At 38.5% G+C, this 17,324-nt stretch overlaps 2 protein-coding genes across 3 annotated transcripts; one reads left to right on the forward strand and one right to left on the reverse strand.

Annotated features, from left to right (window-relative positions):
• Positions 1–46: 46 nt before the first annotated feature.
• On the reverse strand, positions 47–8,930 carry LOC139144189 (caspase-8-like). 2 transcript variants are annotated; one of them, XR_011554783.1, is made up of 3 exons: positions 8,812–8,914; positions 3,643–6,944; positions 47–2,393 (listed from the first exon to the last, which is right to left on the reverse strand). XR_011554783.1 is itself a non-coding variant. In XM_070714840.1 (3 exons), exons 2-3 carry the CDS (start codon positions 3,731–3,733, stop codon positions 1,774–1,776), a joined length of 711 nt encoding a protein of 236 aa, XP_070570941.1. In that variant the 5' UTR covers positions 3,734–6,944; positions 8,812–8,930; the 3' UTR covers positions 47–1,773. The 2 variants fall into 2 exon arrangements, 1 of the variants encoding a protein (XP_070570941.1); XM_070714840.1 differs by having other exon boundaries at positions 8,812–8,930.
• A 1,516-nt stretch (positions 8,931–10,446) lies between these two features.
• LOC139144190 (TM2 domain-containing protein DDB_G0277895-like) lies at positions 10,447–12,901 on the forward strand. Its single transcript, XM_070714841.1, has 3 exons — positions 10,447–10,852; positions 11,516–12,036; positions 12,261–12,901. The coding sequence occupies exons 1-2, from the start codon at positions 10,513–10,515 to the stop codon at positions 11,989–11,991; spliced, it is 816 nt and encodes a 271-aa protein (XP_070570942.1). The 5' UTR covers positions 10,447–10,512; the 3' UTR covers positions 11,992–12,036; positions 12,261–12,901.
• The last annotated feature ends 4,423 nt before the right edge of the window (positions 12,902–17,324 follow it).

Raw genomic sequence — 17,324 nt, forward strand, 5'->3', positions numbered from 1 at the left:
AATACTCCAACTATCAATACAATTTAGGATAAATAGCATATCTAAGCTGAGTACAGCTTTGAAGGCGGACAACAAAACAAAACACTGAATACACGAATGATCTTTCACAACTATTGAAATGCATGGTTAAGTAAGAATATGAAAATACATTGTATTACTATAACATAAATATTCGTCAGACGATACATACAGCAGAGGTCACGCAACAGCTGATCTATACAAGCAGAAATTATTTGTACATTCAGAAGAAAAGGTGCTTTTAGTGGAAATTTCTTTTCACCACCGTTGCCCGGTTTTCATTTTGAATTAGGATACATCTAGGCCGTTTATATCCAATGTAATATGTAAATTGCCATTCTGTCTGTAAAGGCATTGTTGATTTGTTGTCACACAAACACACTTTATGATTTCTTTGATTTGGCTTCATCAACAGCTGAACGACATGGGTCGTACAGAAAGCTGGACCTGAGTGACAAATGACATGCTAGAAGATTGCAATCATACCGAGAAATATACAACTACAGTAGGCCTTATTTTATAACTTTGACACTTCTAGATACACCTCTCTTTCTTCCCTCCAAGAGTCGAAAGACTGCGGGAGCGAGTGTTCTTGAGTGATGGAGCTTCCAGGCTATACAGAATATAAGTGTTTCTGTTGAGTGTGTCTGACGTTGTCCCAATATAAAAATATAACAACTTTATGATCAAAGTAACAGCTCTGTTGTTAAGTTTACTGTTTTTGTTTCATTTTGGATCTGCTGATTCACAGCAGATAGAGACATTACCAGTTACAGTGAAACCTACCCGTAAAAAACGTAAACAGCGTTGTTGTGACCTTCGTCTGATTCTAGATATATTGTATCGTGATTGTGTACGTGTACATTTTTTAACCAAATTTGACAATATAACAGTTTTGGGTCATACACATCACCGAAATAATATCTAAAGCTTAACAAAAGAGCTACTTTTCAGTAAATTTAATGATACTTTTATCCTTATTCTTCCAGCAGCGAAGGTTAATGTCATCGCTGTGTTGACGAAACAGAATGCAATGATTGTATCTTTAGCTTACAAATAAACACTACTTTATATACACCAGTTTGTGGCACTTATAAAACCAGCGCCCTCACATGGGCATTTGGAATACCAAGGAACGCCTCTTTAACAATATATATTGGGATATTTAGATTACTGGTGACTGTATACCTTTAATGGCCATGCCGATTTTACAATGGATTGTAAAAGGTCCCTTTTGTGTGTCTTTTGTACCAATACCACGATCTGTATTGATAAGTGGAACCTAGACTGGTTAATAGTCTGAGAACCTACACTCAAAACAGAACATGACAAAAACCATAACTTCTTCATACCCTTCTGGAAATCTATAAGTACCTTGTTATTTGATGGTACATAATGGCAGGCCAAACTTATAACACACAATTTGAAAAAAAGAAAAGAGGCATTATCATGTCACGGATCGATATTCCCTCCTGCATCATTTACTTGTGTTATGCTATACACGTTATGAAATTCGACGGTGCGATGTATCTCGTGAATTCAAACCCACATTTCAAACTTTAGGACTGTGGTTCATAAAAGTGTAGATTATGTAATAGTTGATCACAGTAGGCTTTTGACTGTGTTCACTTCACTTCACTTCAGGTGTTCACTTCACAATTTTGAAGAAGCTCTATAATTACATGAACAGCAGGTGTGAAGTGAAAACAATCAATCGAAAACCGTTAAGTTTCTCCTTCCCCACCAAAGTTCAGTTCAAAATGCGAGATACAACTTTTTCCTGAGAGTGCTGAAATGTGATGGCATCTGAGTGAATCCTGGCTTGTCAGTCATCATTTGTCCAACATGGTTGCTCACTTTCTCGAGAATTGCAGGAAGTGTTTCATTGTTTGCGTACTTCTCTATCATATCTACCAGTGTCTGAATGTACCAGCTTCCACTGCTTGGTGATCTGTATGAAACATATCCCGGAACTGTAGAAAGTCCTACGAGAAAGTCACCTTCATTTGGGACTAGGTTAGGAACTGTTATTGCATCACTCGGCTGCATTCTGTCGGTTTCAATTCCGGGCATCCGATCATGTCCTTTGCATGCCTGGATGAAGAAGATTTTTGGTTTACCAGTCAGTCCACGGCATCTATCAGCTGTAAACCATCTTGTCAGTTCCCGAATCTCCACACCTCTACCACCACTACTGTCCTTTCCGCAGATTTTATCTCCAGAGCCATGGGACAGAATGCAAACCACTAAACAGTCATTGGTACTATGGTCTCTCCGACTGACTTCCCTCATAGTGTCATCAATTTCCCGGATGGTCTGGTCTGTATATACCTCGACAGAGAAGTGTAACTTCTTAAGTAGGTCCGTCAGTCGCTCTGTAACAGTAAAGCAAAACAATCGAAATTATTAAAAACAAAATACTTTTAATTTGCGATGAACAAACAGGACAGAAATGTCAAAGAAACAATATTGTTAAGTCTATTGGCACCACTAATGCTATAAGGCACGTGGATGGTTACTTTTTGTAAGAAACGTTTTAAAGTGATATATCTCTACTATCTATGTTTCAACGAAGACAGAAGTTGATGATATTCAGGTTAAAAACTTCATGTTTATGAATTTCAAATGCAAACATTTCTATTCTGTGATTTTAATATAAAGCTGAATCAAGTTAAAGCGCAGACAAATAGAAGAAACAGACTTGCAACGCGGCATGGCTTTTGTTCCATGGTCGTCTCGGTAGATTATGGCCTTTTCATATTAAAATGAGCTCCACAGGTGTTAGATTTTTTGAGACCTTTGTTCGTGGTTGATAATTGCACGAGATTATGCAAAAAGTACGACGAGATGGCATCGTGCTGCCAGTCGCGTAGTAACCATACTTACTTTGTGAGCTCTCAGGGCAGAAACACTGCTTCACGCCAATCAAAACATAACACACCCGCAGTTTCATAAACACGTCCTTTTAATAGACGATATGACTGACCGTAAACCATTGAGTAAAAACCAGGCAGTATCGATAGAAGATTTTCAAATTTGGTCGAAACACACTCATTATATATTCATGAAAATGTGAGAGGAATTTTTAAAATGGTAAAACTCACTTTCCCGAAAGCTCAAAACTTTCGCGTTTTCGCCAACATGCGGATAACACTCAGCACCACATGACAACGAACACAAACTTTGCCGAACATACTTTCGCTTAAAAATTGGCGAAAATCCGGAAACTACCGCATGGTCGGCACTCTTCGGAAAAGCGAGGCGAGAGCTACCTGAGGCGAGGCGAACATGGATGACTTACATAACCGCTTCACGCCTTGAACAATACCCGTTGCAAGTCCGTTTCTATTTGTCTGTTTTCACATTGCCTACTGTATAAGCGACCAATGTTGAAATGTAGTGGGCTGTTACCACTCTGGAACTGCTTCTCAAACAAAGTCTTGCATCTGTTCATGCAATGTCAATATTTTCATCAACGATAGTTGTAAAATTTACGCTATATTTTATATCTGAATAACATTTTGGTCAACTATTTTACTATTTCTTCAGAAAACTATGCGCTGATGATGCACGCTGCTAAAATACACTAAGGAAACAGCATAGAATCATTGAACGTTAACTTACTTTTATCTTCCTCACTTCCATGTCTAAACAGATGATTTTCAAATTTCTGGTTATTGATGATAACTGCTATTCCCCGTTGGTTATTCTTCATTACATATCTATCAAGTTGCTCCGGTATATTATGCAAAATTGTTTCAATGATTTCTTGAACATTATTGTGATTTTGACGACAATGCAGGTCGTGGCCATTGCAGAGAGGATTGCCACAAAAGTTGACTGTGTGTAGGTTGGCAAATCCTTCATGCCGCTAGGTATGCTGGTAAGTTTATTACCACCGACATCAAAGCACTGTAGATTCTTCAGCTGACAAATACTCTCCGGTAGTGATGTCAGGTTATTCCTTTGAGGAATATTGTCTGTGTTATACAGCTGCAGAACTTGGAGTTTGTCAAGGTTGCCCAAGTAATTTGGAAGTTTAGCTATTTTGTTACAGTGTAAGTCAAGCCAATTGAGCTCCTTAAGGGAACACAATTTAAATGAAATGAAAGCGATTTTATTTAAAGCTAGATTTAGATCCCGGAGCTGTTGCAAATCTCCAATGGCATCAGGTACCTGGCTGATATTATTTTCACTCAGGTTAAGTTTCCTCAAGGATGGCAAGATGCAGATCGTCTTTGGAATTTCGCTGAGTTTGTTGGAAGACATATCCAATTCTTGTAAATGCTTGAGCTGGGCAAACGCATTTGGGACTGAAGCTATCTCGTTACTCCAGAGTTGAAGCTTTCTTAGCGATGACAATCTTGTCAATACATCAGGGATGCTGGTGAAGTGGTTCAAAGCAAGATTCAAATCTTCCAGATCAGACAATTTTCCAAAGTCAGAAGGTAAAGTTCTGATTCTGTTATTCCACAAATTAAGTGTCTGCAGTCTTTTGAAGTTACTGACAACCGGCATGATTTGGGAAAGGTTGTTGCCAGAGAGATCGAGTTTTTGCAAAGCTCGCGATTCCGAGAGAACATCAATCTCCAAGGGCCATCCTCTACTTTCGATGCCATTAAATGCTAAGTTGAAATCACGTAATTTACGAAGGCCACAAAACGTAGCGGGCAATTTCTTGATTTTGTTGTGTCTAAGATTTATTCTCCTTAAACTCTTCAACCTACCCAGGCAAGATGGTATTTCGTGCAGCTGATTGAACGACAGATCCAATTCATACAACATTTGTAAGTTTCCAAATTCAAGAGGAATTTCTGAAATGTTATTTCCTTGCATTGATAATTTCTGTAGATGTTTTACATTATATATAGCTTGTGAAAGTTCTCTGATATTATTGTAGGAAAGATCGACAGATAACAATCGGGTACTGAGTCTATCTGGCAATGTCGTAATGTTGTTATTGTCCGCGTCAAGTTTATGCAAACTCTCAACTGAGCCTAAGCTGTTAGGAATTCCAGTAAGCTTGTTGCACGACAAGGTCAGATCTTGAAGTCGCTGTAGCATACCCATGCTAGCTGGTAGTGTTTTCAATTTGTTGTTACTGCAATCAAGTTTCCGCAAATTCTTCAATGTGCATATCTTTTCAGGGATATCTGAAAGCGCGTTGTATGACATGTTAAAAGAGCTCAAGTGTTCCAATTTGCTGATATTTTTTGGTATTTTAGTGATGTGGTTGCTTCCTACATCAAGACTTTGCAGGTTTGTCAGTTTACATATTACCTCAGGAAAGTCTGCCAGAAGATTGCATGATAGGTCTAGTGAATATAATTGATGCAGGCAATCCATCGTCTTGGGGAGCTGGCGTACGCGGTTGTAACTAAGATCAAGCGTTTCTAGATATCGCATTTCAGACATGTCTTGAGGAAGCTCCTTAAGCTCATTATTGGAAAGGTCCAATTCCTTGAGTTTACCAAACGCTTGAATTATTGTGTCAGGTAATGATTCCAAGTGATTATTCTGTAGGAAGAGCCTTGTTAAGTTTGTCTGTGTGGCAATCAGAGGACAGATATTCTTCAACCTATTTTGTGCCATATTAAGTTCCTCTAAGTCAAGTTCATCCAATTCATCGGGTACGGTTGATATTGTATTATCCCATAAATTCAGCTTCTTCAACGCCTTCAGTGAACAGACTGGTATTGGTAAGTGAACTAGCGAATTTTTAGCGAGGCTCAGACATTCCAGCTTTTGAAGATTAGAAACTGATTTGGGCAAAGTCTCTAATCGGTTATTTTGAAGGTCAAGTGTGGTCAAATTTGCTAGTCCACATACTGCATCAGGTAATGTTTTGATGCTGTTGGATGATAGGTCAAGTTCTCGAAGTTCTTGCAGTTGTTCAATGGTATCAGGGAGTGTTGTCAATATGTTGTTGCCAATCTTGAGGCAACGCAATGCCTTCAAGGAAGATACCTGAGTTGGTAGAGCTTGTAATTTGTTTGACGACAAATCGAGATCTTCTAGAGATGACAACAAACCAAATGTGTCAGGGAATCTCACTATTTCATTCTGCTGCAAGTAGAGTTTCCTGAGTTGTTTCAGTGTACCCAAAGTAGATGGAAGCTGATAGATACGATTGCATGAGAGGTTTAATTGCTGCAACTCCTGCAATTTTGCAATGTCCTCGGATATTGTGAGTATCTGGTTATTTTGCACGTTCACCTTCGTAAGTGTTTTAATGTTCAATATTGCTGGCGGTATCATCTGAAGTTGATTGTAAGCCAGGCTCAATTCCCGAAGTTGACAAGCGATATTTAATCCCGAGGGAAGCAACGATATTTTACAATATTCAAGGGAAAGATTTCTCAGAGACTTTATCTTGAATATTGCAACAGGGAAAGATTGCATATTACAGTGACTTATATGAAGTGAAGTAAGGGGAAGTGAGGCTATGTTTTCAGGAAAAGTTATTTTGCTCACAATATTGGTGACCGGCAACTGCCCAGAACCGACGAATGTGAGTCGACGACCAAAGCCCAAATGAAGAGAGTTGAGTTTCCGAAGGGTACAAATTTCGGTTGGAAATTCCTTGAATGCATTGCATCCAAGATTAAGCTCTTCTAGGTTTGGAAGACTTGAGAGCTCCATCGGTACTGCCTTTATAACATTGTAGCCAAGATTTATTATTCGAAGATTTTTCATGTTACAGAGGACCTTTGGAAACTTGTCAAATAGATTATTTGCGAGGATCAATTCTTCGACATTCGAAAGCTTCGACAGCTCATTGGGCAATGATGTAAGATTGTTGTGTGACAGGTTTACGATCTTTGCATTCGTGTACTTTTTCCATAAATCTTCAGGTACATCATCCAGGTTAAGGTTGCTGGCATCATACTCCATAGTGTCTGGATCCCAAATTGTTGCCATAGCTCCTACAAACAAAACAAAAACAAATTCAAAGTGGAAATTGCTAATTGCATAGAGTAAAGCACTGACAACACATTAATAGAAAATGAGTGCCAGGGATTTTATTTTGCACAAGGCTTTTGTACTTCAGAGCATCCATCCATAATACGTTCCTTACATTGTCTTTTTGTTTGTTTGTTTACACTGAATGAAAATATTATAATTCCAGGATTATGTACAAGTAGAGTTTATATGTGAAACTGAAAGGACCATGCACTTGACGATATTAGTAAGAAACTCGTACGACGTATACCGATGACAGATGCAACGCACAGATAAGCTTATTGTCTGTCAATGGACAGTAGCTAGATGTTTATGGGAATACAGCAAATTAATCAAATGAAAGACAGCTCATGGAGTCCGCCTCTGACGATTTTTCATCAGATGACGGCTCCTGTGCAGGGCTTCTGTACTGTATAGTGCAGTCCATGTGGGGGCAGTAACGTGTACACAAAGTTTGGCACGACAAGGACGAATTGAAATATTTCAATAAGAGTCGAAGAATTCTGGGACACACGGCAAATCAGCGGATAACATTAAGCTACGCATATTGAAACATTCTGTCTCACGCTTGTCAATACTTCTGAATGTCATATTGTTGTGGATTCCATGAAATATGACTTTAATATTTGTCTCATTATGAATCCACGAGTTTGATCAGTGGGGGCTAGTGTTTTGGAGGGTAGGTCGTTATTTTTAGAGCAAGCATCTTTGAAGGGTCATGAAATTTCACGCATGCCTTTTTGGGAGAGTTACCCTTTTTGTGCAACTATTCAAAGTCAAGATGTGGCCGATATAGTGCTTCGTCCATGAATATCAAATCATAATAAAGGGAGTCCATTGGGCAAACTATTTACAATCTCCCACACAAAACAAATTATATCTGCACTTTTACATATTTTTGATAATTTATGTAAATGTATTTTACTTGAAGTGGAATGTAAAAAGTGCATGTGTGTACATGTTTAAGAAATGCGATTATTGGATTTCATAGAAAATGTTGATTCACTATACATTGGAGTCAACAACAAATATGACATTGAAATTTTACCCAAATATATCAATTCACTTCTCATGGTAGTCTAGGGGTAAACTGTTAAACATTTCCCGGACAAAATTTGCTTTATATGTGCATTTATGGGTTAAATAGTGACTTATAGGCTGTAATAATTTTCTTGACAAACAATATTGCTCTCTGTACAATTATCAACCAAACTATAACACAGCTTCTGTCCATTTTGATCTTGAGTAGACTATTTTACTGCAATTTGTTGATAGAATTATTTACTGTGAAACGTGATCTTAGTTGAAACTTTGCATAAAACTGTTATTTGTAAAAGTTAAAAAGTATTCGCTGAAAGTTCAAAGGTCAAATGAGAAATATATTATTGGTACGGACTATGGCATTCAGGGTAGGGTCACTGTTTTTTGCGCATGCAAATTAGGGGTCACTTTTTGTTGCAAACACTTTTGAAGGGTCACTATTTTGAATAAAAACACCTCCCCCTGTGATTTCTGACAAGTTCCTTAGAGACGAATACTTTGAATTCGTTGAATATGACTCGCATCTAAAGAACAACATTTCCTCTTCCTACCTGCCAATGAACACTTGCTTTCAAAGTATTGATTCCTTGCTATAATTATTTTTGAATATGCAACGTTGCTGAAACAACGTCTTTATGACAACGATCTCTACCCAAAGGATATCGAAAGTCGAGCTCGGTACTGCGTTATAGGTGGTCAGTTTTTTGCTTTCGTTTTGCTTTCGTATTCAGAACAATAGTACAGAATGCTTTGTCTATCATCGGATATTACAATTGCATCCACACTCACCTTCTGTCTATTGCTTTACGTGCTAAAAATGAAAGACTTGGAGGAGGCTGGCCACAGAAAGAATTTCAACAGCATGCAGTGTTCGACCTGAGTTCCTGCAAAATGGCGGCGAAGTATATGACTTAAAAGGAATTTCCTGGTGTTTTTGTCTCGGTTACCCAGACTGCTCTGCGAGGCTGTCTTCCGACCGCTCGTAGGGGTTGCCAGTAAAGAACTCCGCAGAACAGTCTGGGTAACCTAGACGACTGGTGTTGCAATACTCTGCTTACAGCATGACGCTGTTGCAGAGAATTGGATCACCTGTATGCGTAGAATACTCCTTCATGAATATTCATGTTTAAAAATTCATGCCAGTGAGACTATGTCAGTGTACATGCTTAGCATATATGTGACCTGGATTTTCGGCAATAACATCTGACGTCATTACATAAATATAGAAGGGTGACATCATAAAATTTCCGTACTTGATCACCATTGAAATATCTCCATTTTCCATACTAGAGTCAGTCTTTTATGATGGCAGCTAAACTTGCAAGATATATAGGCTAGCAGCATGTCCTGTCACCAGTTGATGTGATTTGTTCTTTTTACATTACCGATTTTTTGAAAAACCCATTAACTACTTTCGTTTTTCAAATGTAATTTATGCCGAGTCATTCAAAGACAACGTTCGATTAAAAAAGAAATCTCTATCTATTGTATAGTTGTGTCTTCTGCAAAATACCCGTAGAACATATTTTTTGAAAAATTTTCTTCATAAAATCAAATTTTGGTGACTAAGAAAAAGTGAAATATGCAAAAACCAAAATTGATGAGCGAGTGCTTCCTATATACTATACGTTGAGGAGCTGTTTCCAGATATTTTCTCCCGAAAAATCTCTCAGCACGTGCATATCTGTCAGGAACCAAAGCCCATTCCTTTACATTTGATCTATACATGGTACAGCTGTCTGTAATTAACCATCACCCTCGCAGATAAGGACCTCGCGTATCTATGAAGACATATCCAACTTTCTAAACGAAGCTATTATTGAGACACGATGTAATTCATCATGTTCATGAAAATTACAGTTTCTAAAGATCAACCTTTCGCTGGATAGTCGTCCATATTTCAAACCCAAAAGCCATAGCTGTATGATCAATAACGGCGGGAAAAAGTTAAGGGCGGAATTTAAAATCCCAATGCTTCTGAAATACTATCGTACATTGTTATTTGGGTACACCCTTCGATATTTGTCTCAATTAATGAATTAAGGAACCCTGAAAAGCACAAACGTAGCACACATTCGTTTGCTTTTTTGTTCTATATCAGAGCGTGAACGATGCATATAGATCTAGGTGTTTAGGATGAGCTGTATGTGCAACCGGCCTGAATAGGGCAGGTGTCATGGATGTTTTACATCAACCTACACGCGACAGAGTAGTCAGTGCGTTTACTTCAAATTTGATGAGTGCCATAAAGGCGATTGTTTAGATTTTGTTTCTCTGAAGCAATATAAATGTACAACACAAAGAATTTCTTTTATTGGAGTGTTTCTATGACAACAAGCATCGTGATATCCTCGTGACACAGATACGTGCGTAGAACGCATAGGCACGTGAGGTGTCAAGCTGGGCAAAGTTCATTGTATCACACATAGACTACGCTATAGATATCACTGCCCACATCATACGACGTACATACTGTTCGAAAGCACTATTATGGGGACTCTCACAACTTCCCAGGGCAGCGAATCGCGTCTTCTTCAAGCAGAAGTCGTGGATGTTCCAACCAAAGGAGTTGTTGAAGCTTACGTGTTAGGGCTTCCACTAGGATGGCTTGGACTCCACCAGTTTTATCTTGGAAGAAACGGTTGGGGTCTTTTGTACCTGTTCACTGTGGGTTGTTTAGGCTTCGGTTGGCTGGTTGACCTACTTCGAATGTATTGGCTTGTCAAAGATGTCAACCGACAATTAGCCGAGAAAGCACAGGGCCACAACTTGCCGCCAACAAAGAAGCTGAGCGACGCTTACATTTTGGTGATACCCTTCGGCTGGTTGGGTAAGTGTGACAGGTGACAAACGTTACTGTGAAGTCTCAGGTGTACCACTAAATCATATTGACAACGCCAGCATAGTTTTATATGGAGTAAACATCATGTAGTTAGCGTGGTCACTTTTTACATACAAATGTTATGCCAATCTTGCGAAATACCTGCATATATGTGTAATTGTCGACATAATGAATCTACTTGTAATATTCTAAAAGTCAACAGTTGACTTGAAAGACTAGAATTAAGTCAGAATGTATATCTGTCAACACTTGGGTGGATCATTGCCATAAAGTAAATTAAGATATATGTTTTACACTTCAACAGCCTATAAAACCTCACTTTTTTACAAACGAGACAGGATAAGAAATATTTGGTATGCTTTGTTTTGTAACAGACGAAATAAAATCATGAAATGATACTTAAAATGAAAACAAGTAGCTCTTTGGACGGAATGAGAATATGATTTTTAAGGTGCCAAAGTTTGACATTGTCTGGAGTCGACAATACATGATTGGATACTTTTTACAAAAGCGCACATTTTCTATATATAAGTACTTAAAGCTGCTTAAGCTTTTTTGAAGGTTTCTAACTACACCAACCAAGCAACGAAAGGAGTTCTAGATATTTGTAGCCTTGATTTGAATGTTTATTACTCTAATTTGATCTTGCAGGTTTTCACAATTTCCACCTTAATCGCCCAGGATGGGGTTGCATCTATATGTTCACCTTGGGCGTTCTGGGTGTTGGTTGGTTGATTGACATCATTCGCATGCCCTGTCTAGTCAAAAGTGTTAATAGGCAAATCAGAAAGAATCATGACCACCAGCAACTTCCTACGACAACGCCACCAACTACCACAATCTATACAACTGTAAACACAGCCAAGACAGATTTTCCCACGGTACCACAGGGGGCGTCCTCTACTTATCACGTTCCACCTGGATATCACGGCGTAACCTACCAGCATGGCGATGGGTTCCAACCCAGACAGGACAGCGCATTTTATCCACCTCCCTACGACTCAACCGTATCTGCAAATTACGGCGCCACTGCAACTTCACAGCAACCAGACTGCAGACACCAAAGCTTTGACAGCGCGATATATCCGGACTTAAATGATGGTGTTAATAAAAAACCAGTGCATTGAATCTGTTTGTAACCATCCAGTAGAAATCAAAGTAATTTACATACTGTAACATTTACTTCGTGTTTTACAGTGAAGCAGTTATCATGATTTTTTATGATAAATATGTTATTTCCAATAATCATACTTGTATTTTTAGGTCCCATAGACTTGCTCATATTATGTAGATTTTAAGTTCCAAAGGGTCAATGAAAGTGTTGGGAACAGTTAAAGTAACGCCACACTTTTTTGCGTCAAAAGAAAGATTACAGTCTTTACTGACGTCAATAAAGACTGTAATGTTACTTCAGAGAGTTTAGAAAATAAGGCTGAAAACTCAAAAGATGTTTTGTTCATGAGAAATAGATCAAGGTCGAAAAGTTGAGCACGTTCCGCAACCCATACTCATTTTTGAAAGTGAACAATATCGAAGAAAAAACCAATTGAAACTGACTTTGGTAAGTTTGTTCAGAGTACTTGTACGACAGGAAATGCTTGGAAATGCACTTTATTATCATGTTTGGGAAAGACAAAGACAAAAACAACGAAAATATATTTGCAATATTTCCATCCCCATAGTCAACGTAGAATAACTATAAAATAATTTTGTTCAAATATTCTTGTCAAATGTGTACTTCTATAAACATCAACCTTTATATCACACTTTACACAAACTTTTCACAGTTTACCAGCTAATTATAATTATAGTATGATTACATGATTCCGTCGAATAACACGTCAGGACAAGTTATTTTTGTTCCGCTATTAATCTCCCATTCTCAAAGACGGCCAATTGCGGTGGTTTTCTCCATTTGGTCAATATTTGTGTATAGTCCATTCACTATTCAAGGTTTGAAAATTTACAAAGTTTGTGACAGCACAATACTTTTATTTGTATTGCAATAAAATACAGCATGTTCTTTAGTTGTTAAAATTTCCTTAAAATTCTCTTATTTGGAACCCTTTCTTCGGCATTGAAAAGTGTAGCACTTGCTGCGTCAATCAGGTAAGAGACGTTTAATCTTTCTGACTTAATTGTTGATACTTTCTTCGATGGTGAAAGCCGCTATTCTTATCAGTATCGACTACGTAAAATTTGAGATCAACTTAATTTCCAGCGAACCAGGCCGGATTTGATAACGTAAATTCATAATATCTGTGAATTTTTCTCGTCAATTTCCCCCGTACAATAACACATCATCATGGTAAAGAAGTAAGTCCATGGATAATTTTTAAATTGGCGTGTCATATTTTCCTGCTTATGAAGAATTACTTTTTCGACGGACTATTATCGGTTTCCACCTAGAGTCAGTGGAACGGCAAATTTTCGCGTCATCAAAATCTAAGTTTCCCTGCTTACCTTTTGAAGAGAATGCCGGACACATTCATGCAGCTTTTCAATAAATTTCGCAGACGCAGTCGGGTATTGTCGTTGTAGTTTGCGGTGAAGTAACCATTTGCATTATGAAAGAAGTAAGAAATTTGGAAACATTCTGCGTTATATCAACTGTTGTAAAGTATGATGTTGTCATCAACACAGATGACTCATATCTCACACTTACTCACGTGACGATCTACGCATTTTTTCATTGACGAGACTACTTTATTCCGGAGGGGGGGGGGTACTCCTAGCTCAAGTTGAAAACATCTACCCATGTATATTCCAATAATATGACTAATCATGAGTGTTTGCTTTACAAATTTTATTCTGTTTTATGTAAAGGTTTTCCTAAGGCATGGGACATTTGCTTTGTTATCAACCCATGTCCAGGGTGCTTAGGGATTTTTAGACTATTTTTGTGAAATAGTGACCCATTCGAGCGGCACTTAAACACTCAAACATGGGCCACTTTTCATCCCCAAAATTCTGAATATGGGTCAGTAACGAAAGAAATGTCCCGACACTTAAAGGGACAAAGTCGGCCGCGGTACGAGACACTATTTATATTGTTTGACATGATGAAGATACTGAATGAATGGGTGACTATGTATATATTTGACCCCGGTTTTAGACAAATTAAATGAAACCATCGCGAGAAGGAATAAATGGTCATGACCATTTATTCCTTCTCGCGTTGGTTTCATGTATCGTGTCTAAAACCTGGTGGAATATATGCATAGTCACCCATTCATTCAGTATCTTCATCCTGTCAAATACGGATAGTTTTCAATCGGATTCGAACCCACAACATACGGCATCAGTCGCCTAGCTGAGAGGCCAGAGACAGAACCAGTCGGCTAAATCTCCACTCCCAAAAAAGAGTGGTTCAATAGCCGGCTAAGTTGTTACATTTTTCTGACTGAGACCGCTCAACACGTTGTAGAGTTCGTGAAGCACTCACGCACGCATGCTCACTATCATACATCGCACATACACACAATATAATAGTGTCAAACAAAATTCATGAAAAATGGCCGACTTTGTCACCTTAAGGATAACCTTCACATGCATAATGATTGAACATTTCTTGCAATTTGCTAAGATAATCAATAACAACGGGCCATATTTTGGAATATTCATTGGCAGATATTTTAACTTAGGCGGCAAAAATGTTGGGAGAAAAGTCCCCCGACATTTTATCATCCACCATAGTCTCCTAGACTTGAATAGTTTATCATTCGGCCTATTTATTAACACAACGAGATATTGAAATGATAAAGGCCCCAAGTAGGACAGTGTATAAATGATTTGATGCCAGAATGATCGCGATTGAGCCCAGAACTACATGTATTTGTAGCAATTGCATTATATCTTACGCCTTTGCATACATATTCTGGTTCCCCCTTTCTACCGCTGGCTGCGCGCTCACGGAAATAGGGGCAGGGAACCATATTGTTGTAAACACCTACAAACACATGAACAAGATGACGCAAAGCCGGGTCAGAAGTCTGGGTCAGGTAATGTTAATTCGCTAGTAACGTGTACCGTCCATGGGGTACCTCCATGATATGTTAAAGGACTCTGTACTTTAAAGGCGAAATTGGACAAGGTGAGTTCAGCTTGGTGTTCAAAACATCTTCTCTTTTCTCTTACCATGTCCACATACAGTGGAGAGAAATAGTTTCCAGATTTTGCGATCATGACGGTGATCAATGATTCGTACTATTTTGTCAATAGGCCTATACGATCGCCATTTTGTTTGACTTCCTATTTATGTACTCACGTAAATTGTCACCTTAATTTTGGCGTAGATTTGTAAAGCATGTCCTGCAGAAGTTGTGAGTTCACAAAAGCGGGTTATTTTGTATTCGATTAAAATTGTCAAACTGTGTTCCTGTAGGTACCATACGCAAGTGGATATTAATTGCGATACACAGTCCCAAATCATACAACGGAGAGACTTCCGGTTACAACTGCCGTAGTCTGGTCTGAACTCTCCCCCTTTCTACCGCTGGCTGCGCTGAATTTACATTTCGTATGTCCATAAAGTGATTGTATTTCCACAGTGTTCCGAACCAAGTATCCTATGTCGACATAAAATAAAAAAAATGAAAATCGTTTATTTTTGAGTCATTGCCGTACATGCTAAAGGTCACCATGGTCACCAGGTCAAGTCTGAGAAAAAATTCATAGAAGATAATCGTCATTTCAACGCTAAATACCATCATGGAAGAATAGTCGTGCAAATAACTTCAACGTTCGATGTTTCGTCGTCTAATTTTACAGCTTGCCACTATAAAGATGAGGTGATCACATGATCTTGTCAGGTGACTTTGCTCATTAATAAGCGGTCAAAATTCTGACTGGAATATTTGCCCATGCCTGATCTTATTTTCATGAACAGCGCAGCCAGCGGTCGAATGGGGAAGGGGACAAGATCATCATCGCGCCGCTTCAGCTTTTTCACCAAATGCAAAGATGATGGCGCTCACTATAAAACAGACTCAACGATGTCAGGATATCATTAACTACAAGCGCATCGCAATCGGAACTCATTGCGTTTGATTGCAAAGTAATTTCCCTCGTCTTGGCGAAAAATCAGAAGTGCAACGACGAAAGAATGATGTGATTTTCCTCAAAACATGACAAACTGCTGGAAGAAGTTGTTGGGAAAAGGGTTTTCGACGAATGATCGTTTCAAAGCAAACTTAGACAATGATCGATTATCGCACATAGTTGGTGCGAATTTGTGAGCAGTAATCAGAGTAAAGCTCACACACTAACCGCAACGAGTTTCGTTTGTCAAGCGAGTTTTAATTATCCACTGCTGCTGAACACAGACCTAATAGGTGTCAAATGGCTCTTACACCGACAAATTCTTTGACCTGAAGTGTATATACTTGCCTTCTAAGATCAATGCTTTTCACCATTTCAGCAGGTCACCAGTATGTCAATACCATTGGCTAATCCTGGGATTAGGGGTATATATTATGCATAACATGTATAGAGTTAAATCGAAATGTAATTTGACCATATGATAAATCCTTTTAACGACTAGCTCACTAAATACACATCTAACTTTTCATATATGAGCCCATGGCATTTTGAATATGTTCGCCATGGTATGTGGCATAGACTTTTCTGATTGCTTGCTTCACACATTTCAACTTTGCGAATTTGTATTCTTAAATCATAGGCCTTCCATCATGACATCAAAACCCTCACAACATCTTTTTGACCGGTTGAAGAATAAAGAATACGTCAACATGTTAAAATGTGAATTATTCATGGACGAGATTAGAAAAGGTATAAAAAACTTTGTCGGACTGGAAATGAAAAAGGCCTTTTCGGATATATCGTTCATTGTTGAAATAGAAAAGCAACAGATGATGAAAGCTGGTGTAACTACAGGAAAAGATGCCCCGTCCGACATGGATGAAAGCAAATGCCACACGTGTAAAGACAAACACCAAATGAGACCGTGTAAAGCCCATTATAGTTTGTGGGAGAAGATTATAGCTTCCGAACACACAAGCTCAAAGAAGCCAAGCTTTAGCTGGCGTAACTCTGACTTCCGTAGATGGAAAGATGATTACTGGGAAGTGACCAAGATGTACATGTCATCACTTGGTGAGAGAGCAAAAACTTGCACAGGGCCTGACACCACTGACATCTCTGGATTGCTGAATGTAATGACCAATTGCAGCCACTTCGTACAACATTTTGGTTCGGAAGTCGTAGAGAATGCCAAGAAGGTAATAACCAAAAGGTCTAAAATCTACGCCGTTGAAGTTTTTTAGAGCTGTAGCGCGACTGAGTTGGTCCGAAGTAGTTAAGGGTCATCTCAGAAAAATAAGATTATATTCATCGCTTTTAGAGAGGAGAAATTTAGCTTGCCTTGTTTTATCTAATATGGTTTTAAATCTGACAAGGAGGCAGTTTAGTATTTGTTTACCATATCAGTAAAGTTTTATAT

Source organism: Ptychodera flava, chromosome 11 (genome assembly GCF_041260155.1).
Source record: "Ptychodera flava strain L36383 chromosome 11, AS_Pfla_20210202, whole genome shotgun sequence".
In the NCBI taxonomy this organism is placed as follows: Eukaryota; Metazoa; Hemichordata; class Enteropneusta; family Ptychoderidae; genus Ptychodera; species Ptychodera flava.

Coding starts and splice junctions, on each gene's coding strand:
- LOC139144189 (XM_070714840.1), bottom strand. CDS start 3,733: ATGAAGAATAACCAACGGGGAATAGCAGTTATCATCAATAACCAGAAA. Junction 2,394..3,642: donor TGGAAGTGAGGAAGATAAAA/GTAAGTTAACGT, acceptor TTACTGTTACAG/AGCGACTGACGGACCTACTT.
- LOC139144190 (XM_070714841.1), top strand. CDS start 10,513: ATGGGGACTCTCACAACTTCCCAGGGCAGCGAATCGCGTCTTCTTCAA. Junction 10,853..11,515: donor GATACCCTTCGGCTGGTTGG/GTAAGTGTGACA, acceptor TTGATCTTGCAG/GTTTTCACAATTTCCACCTT.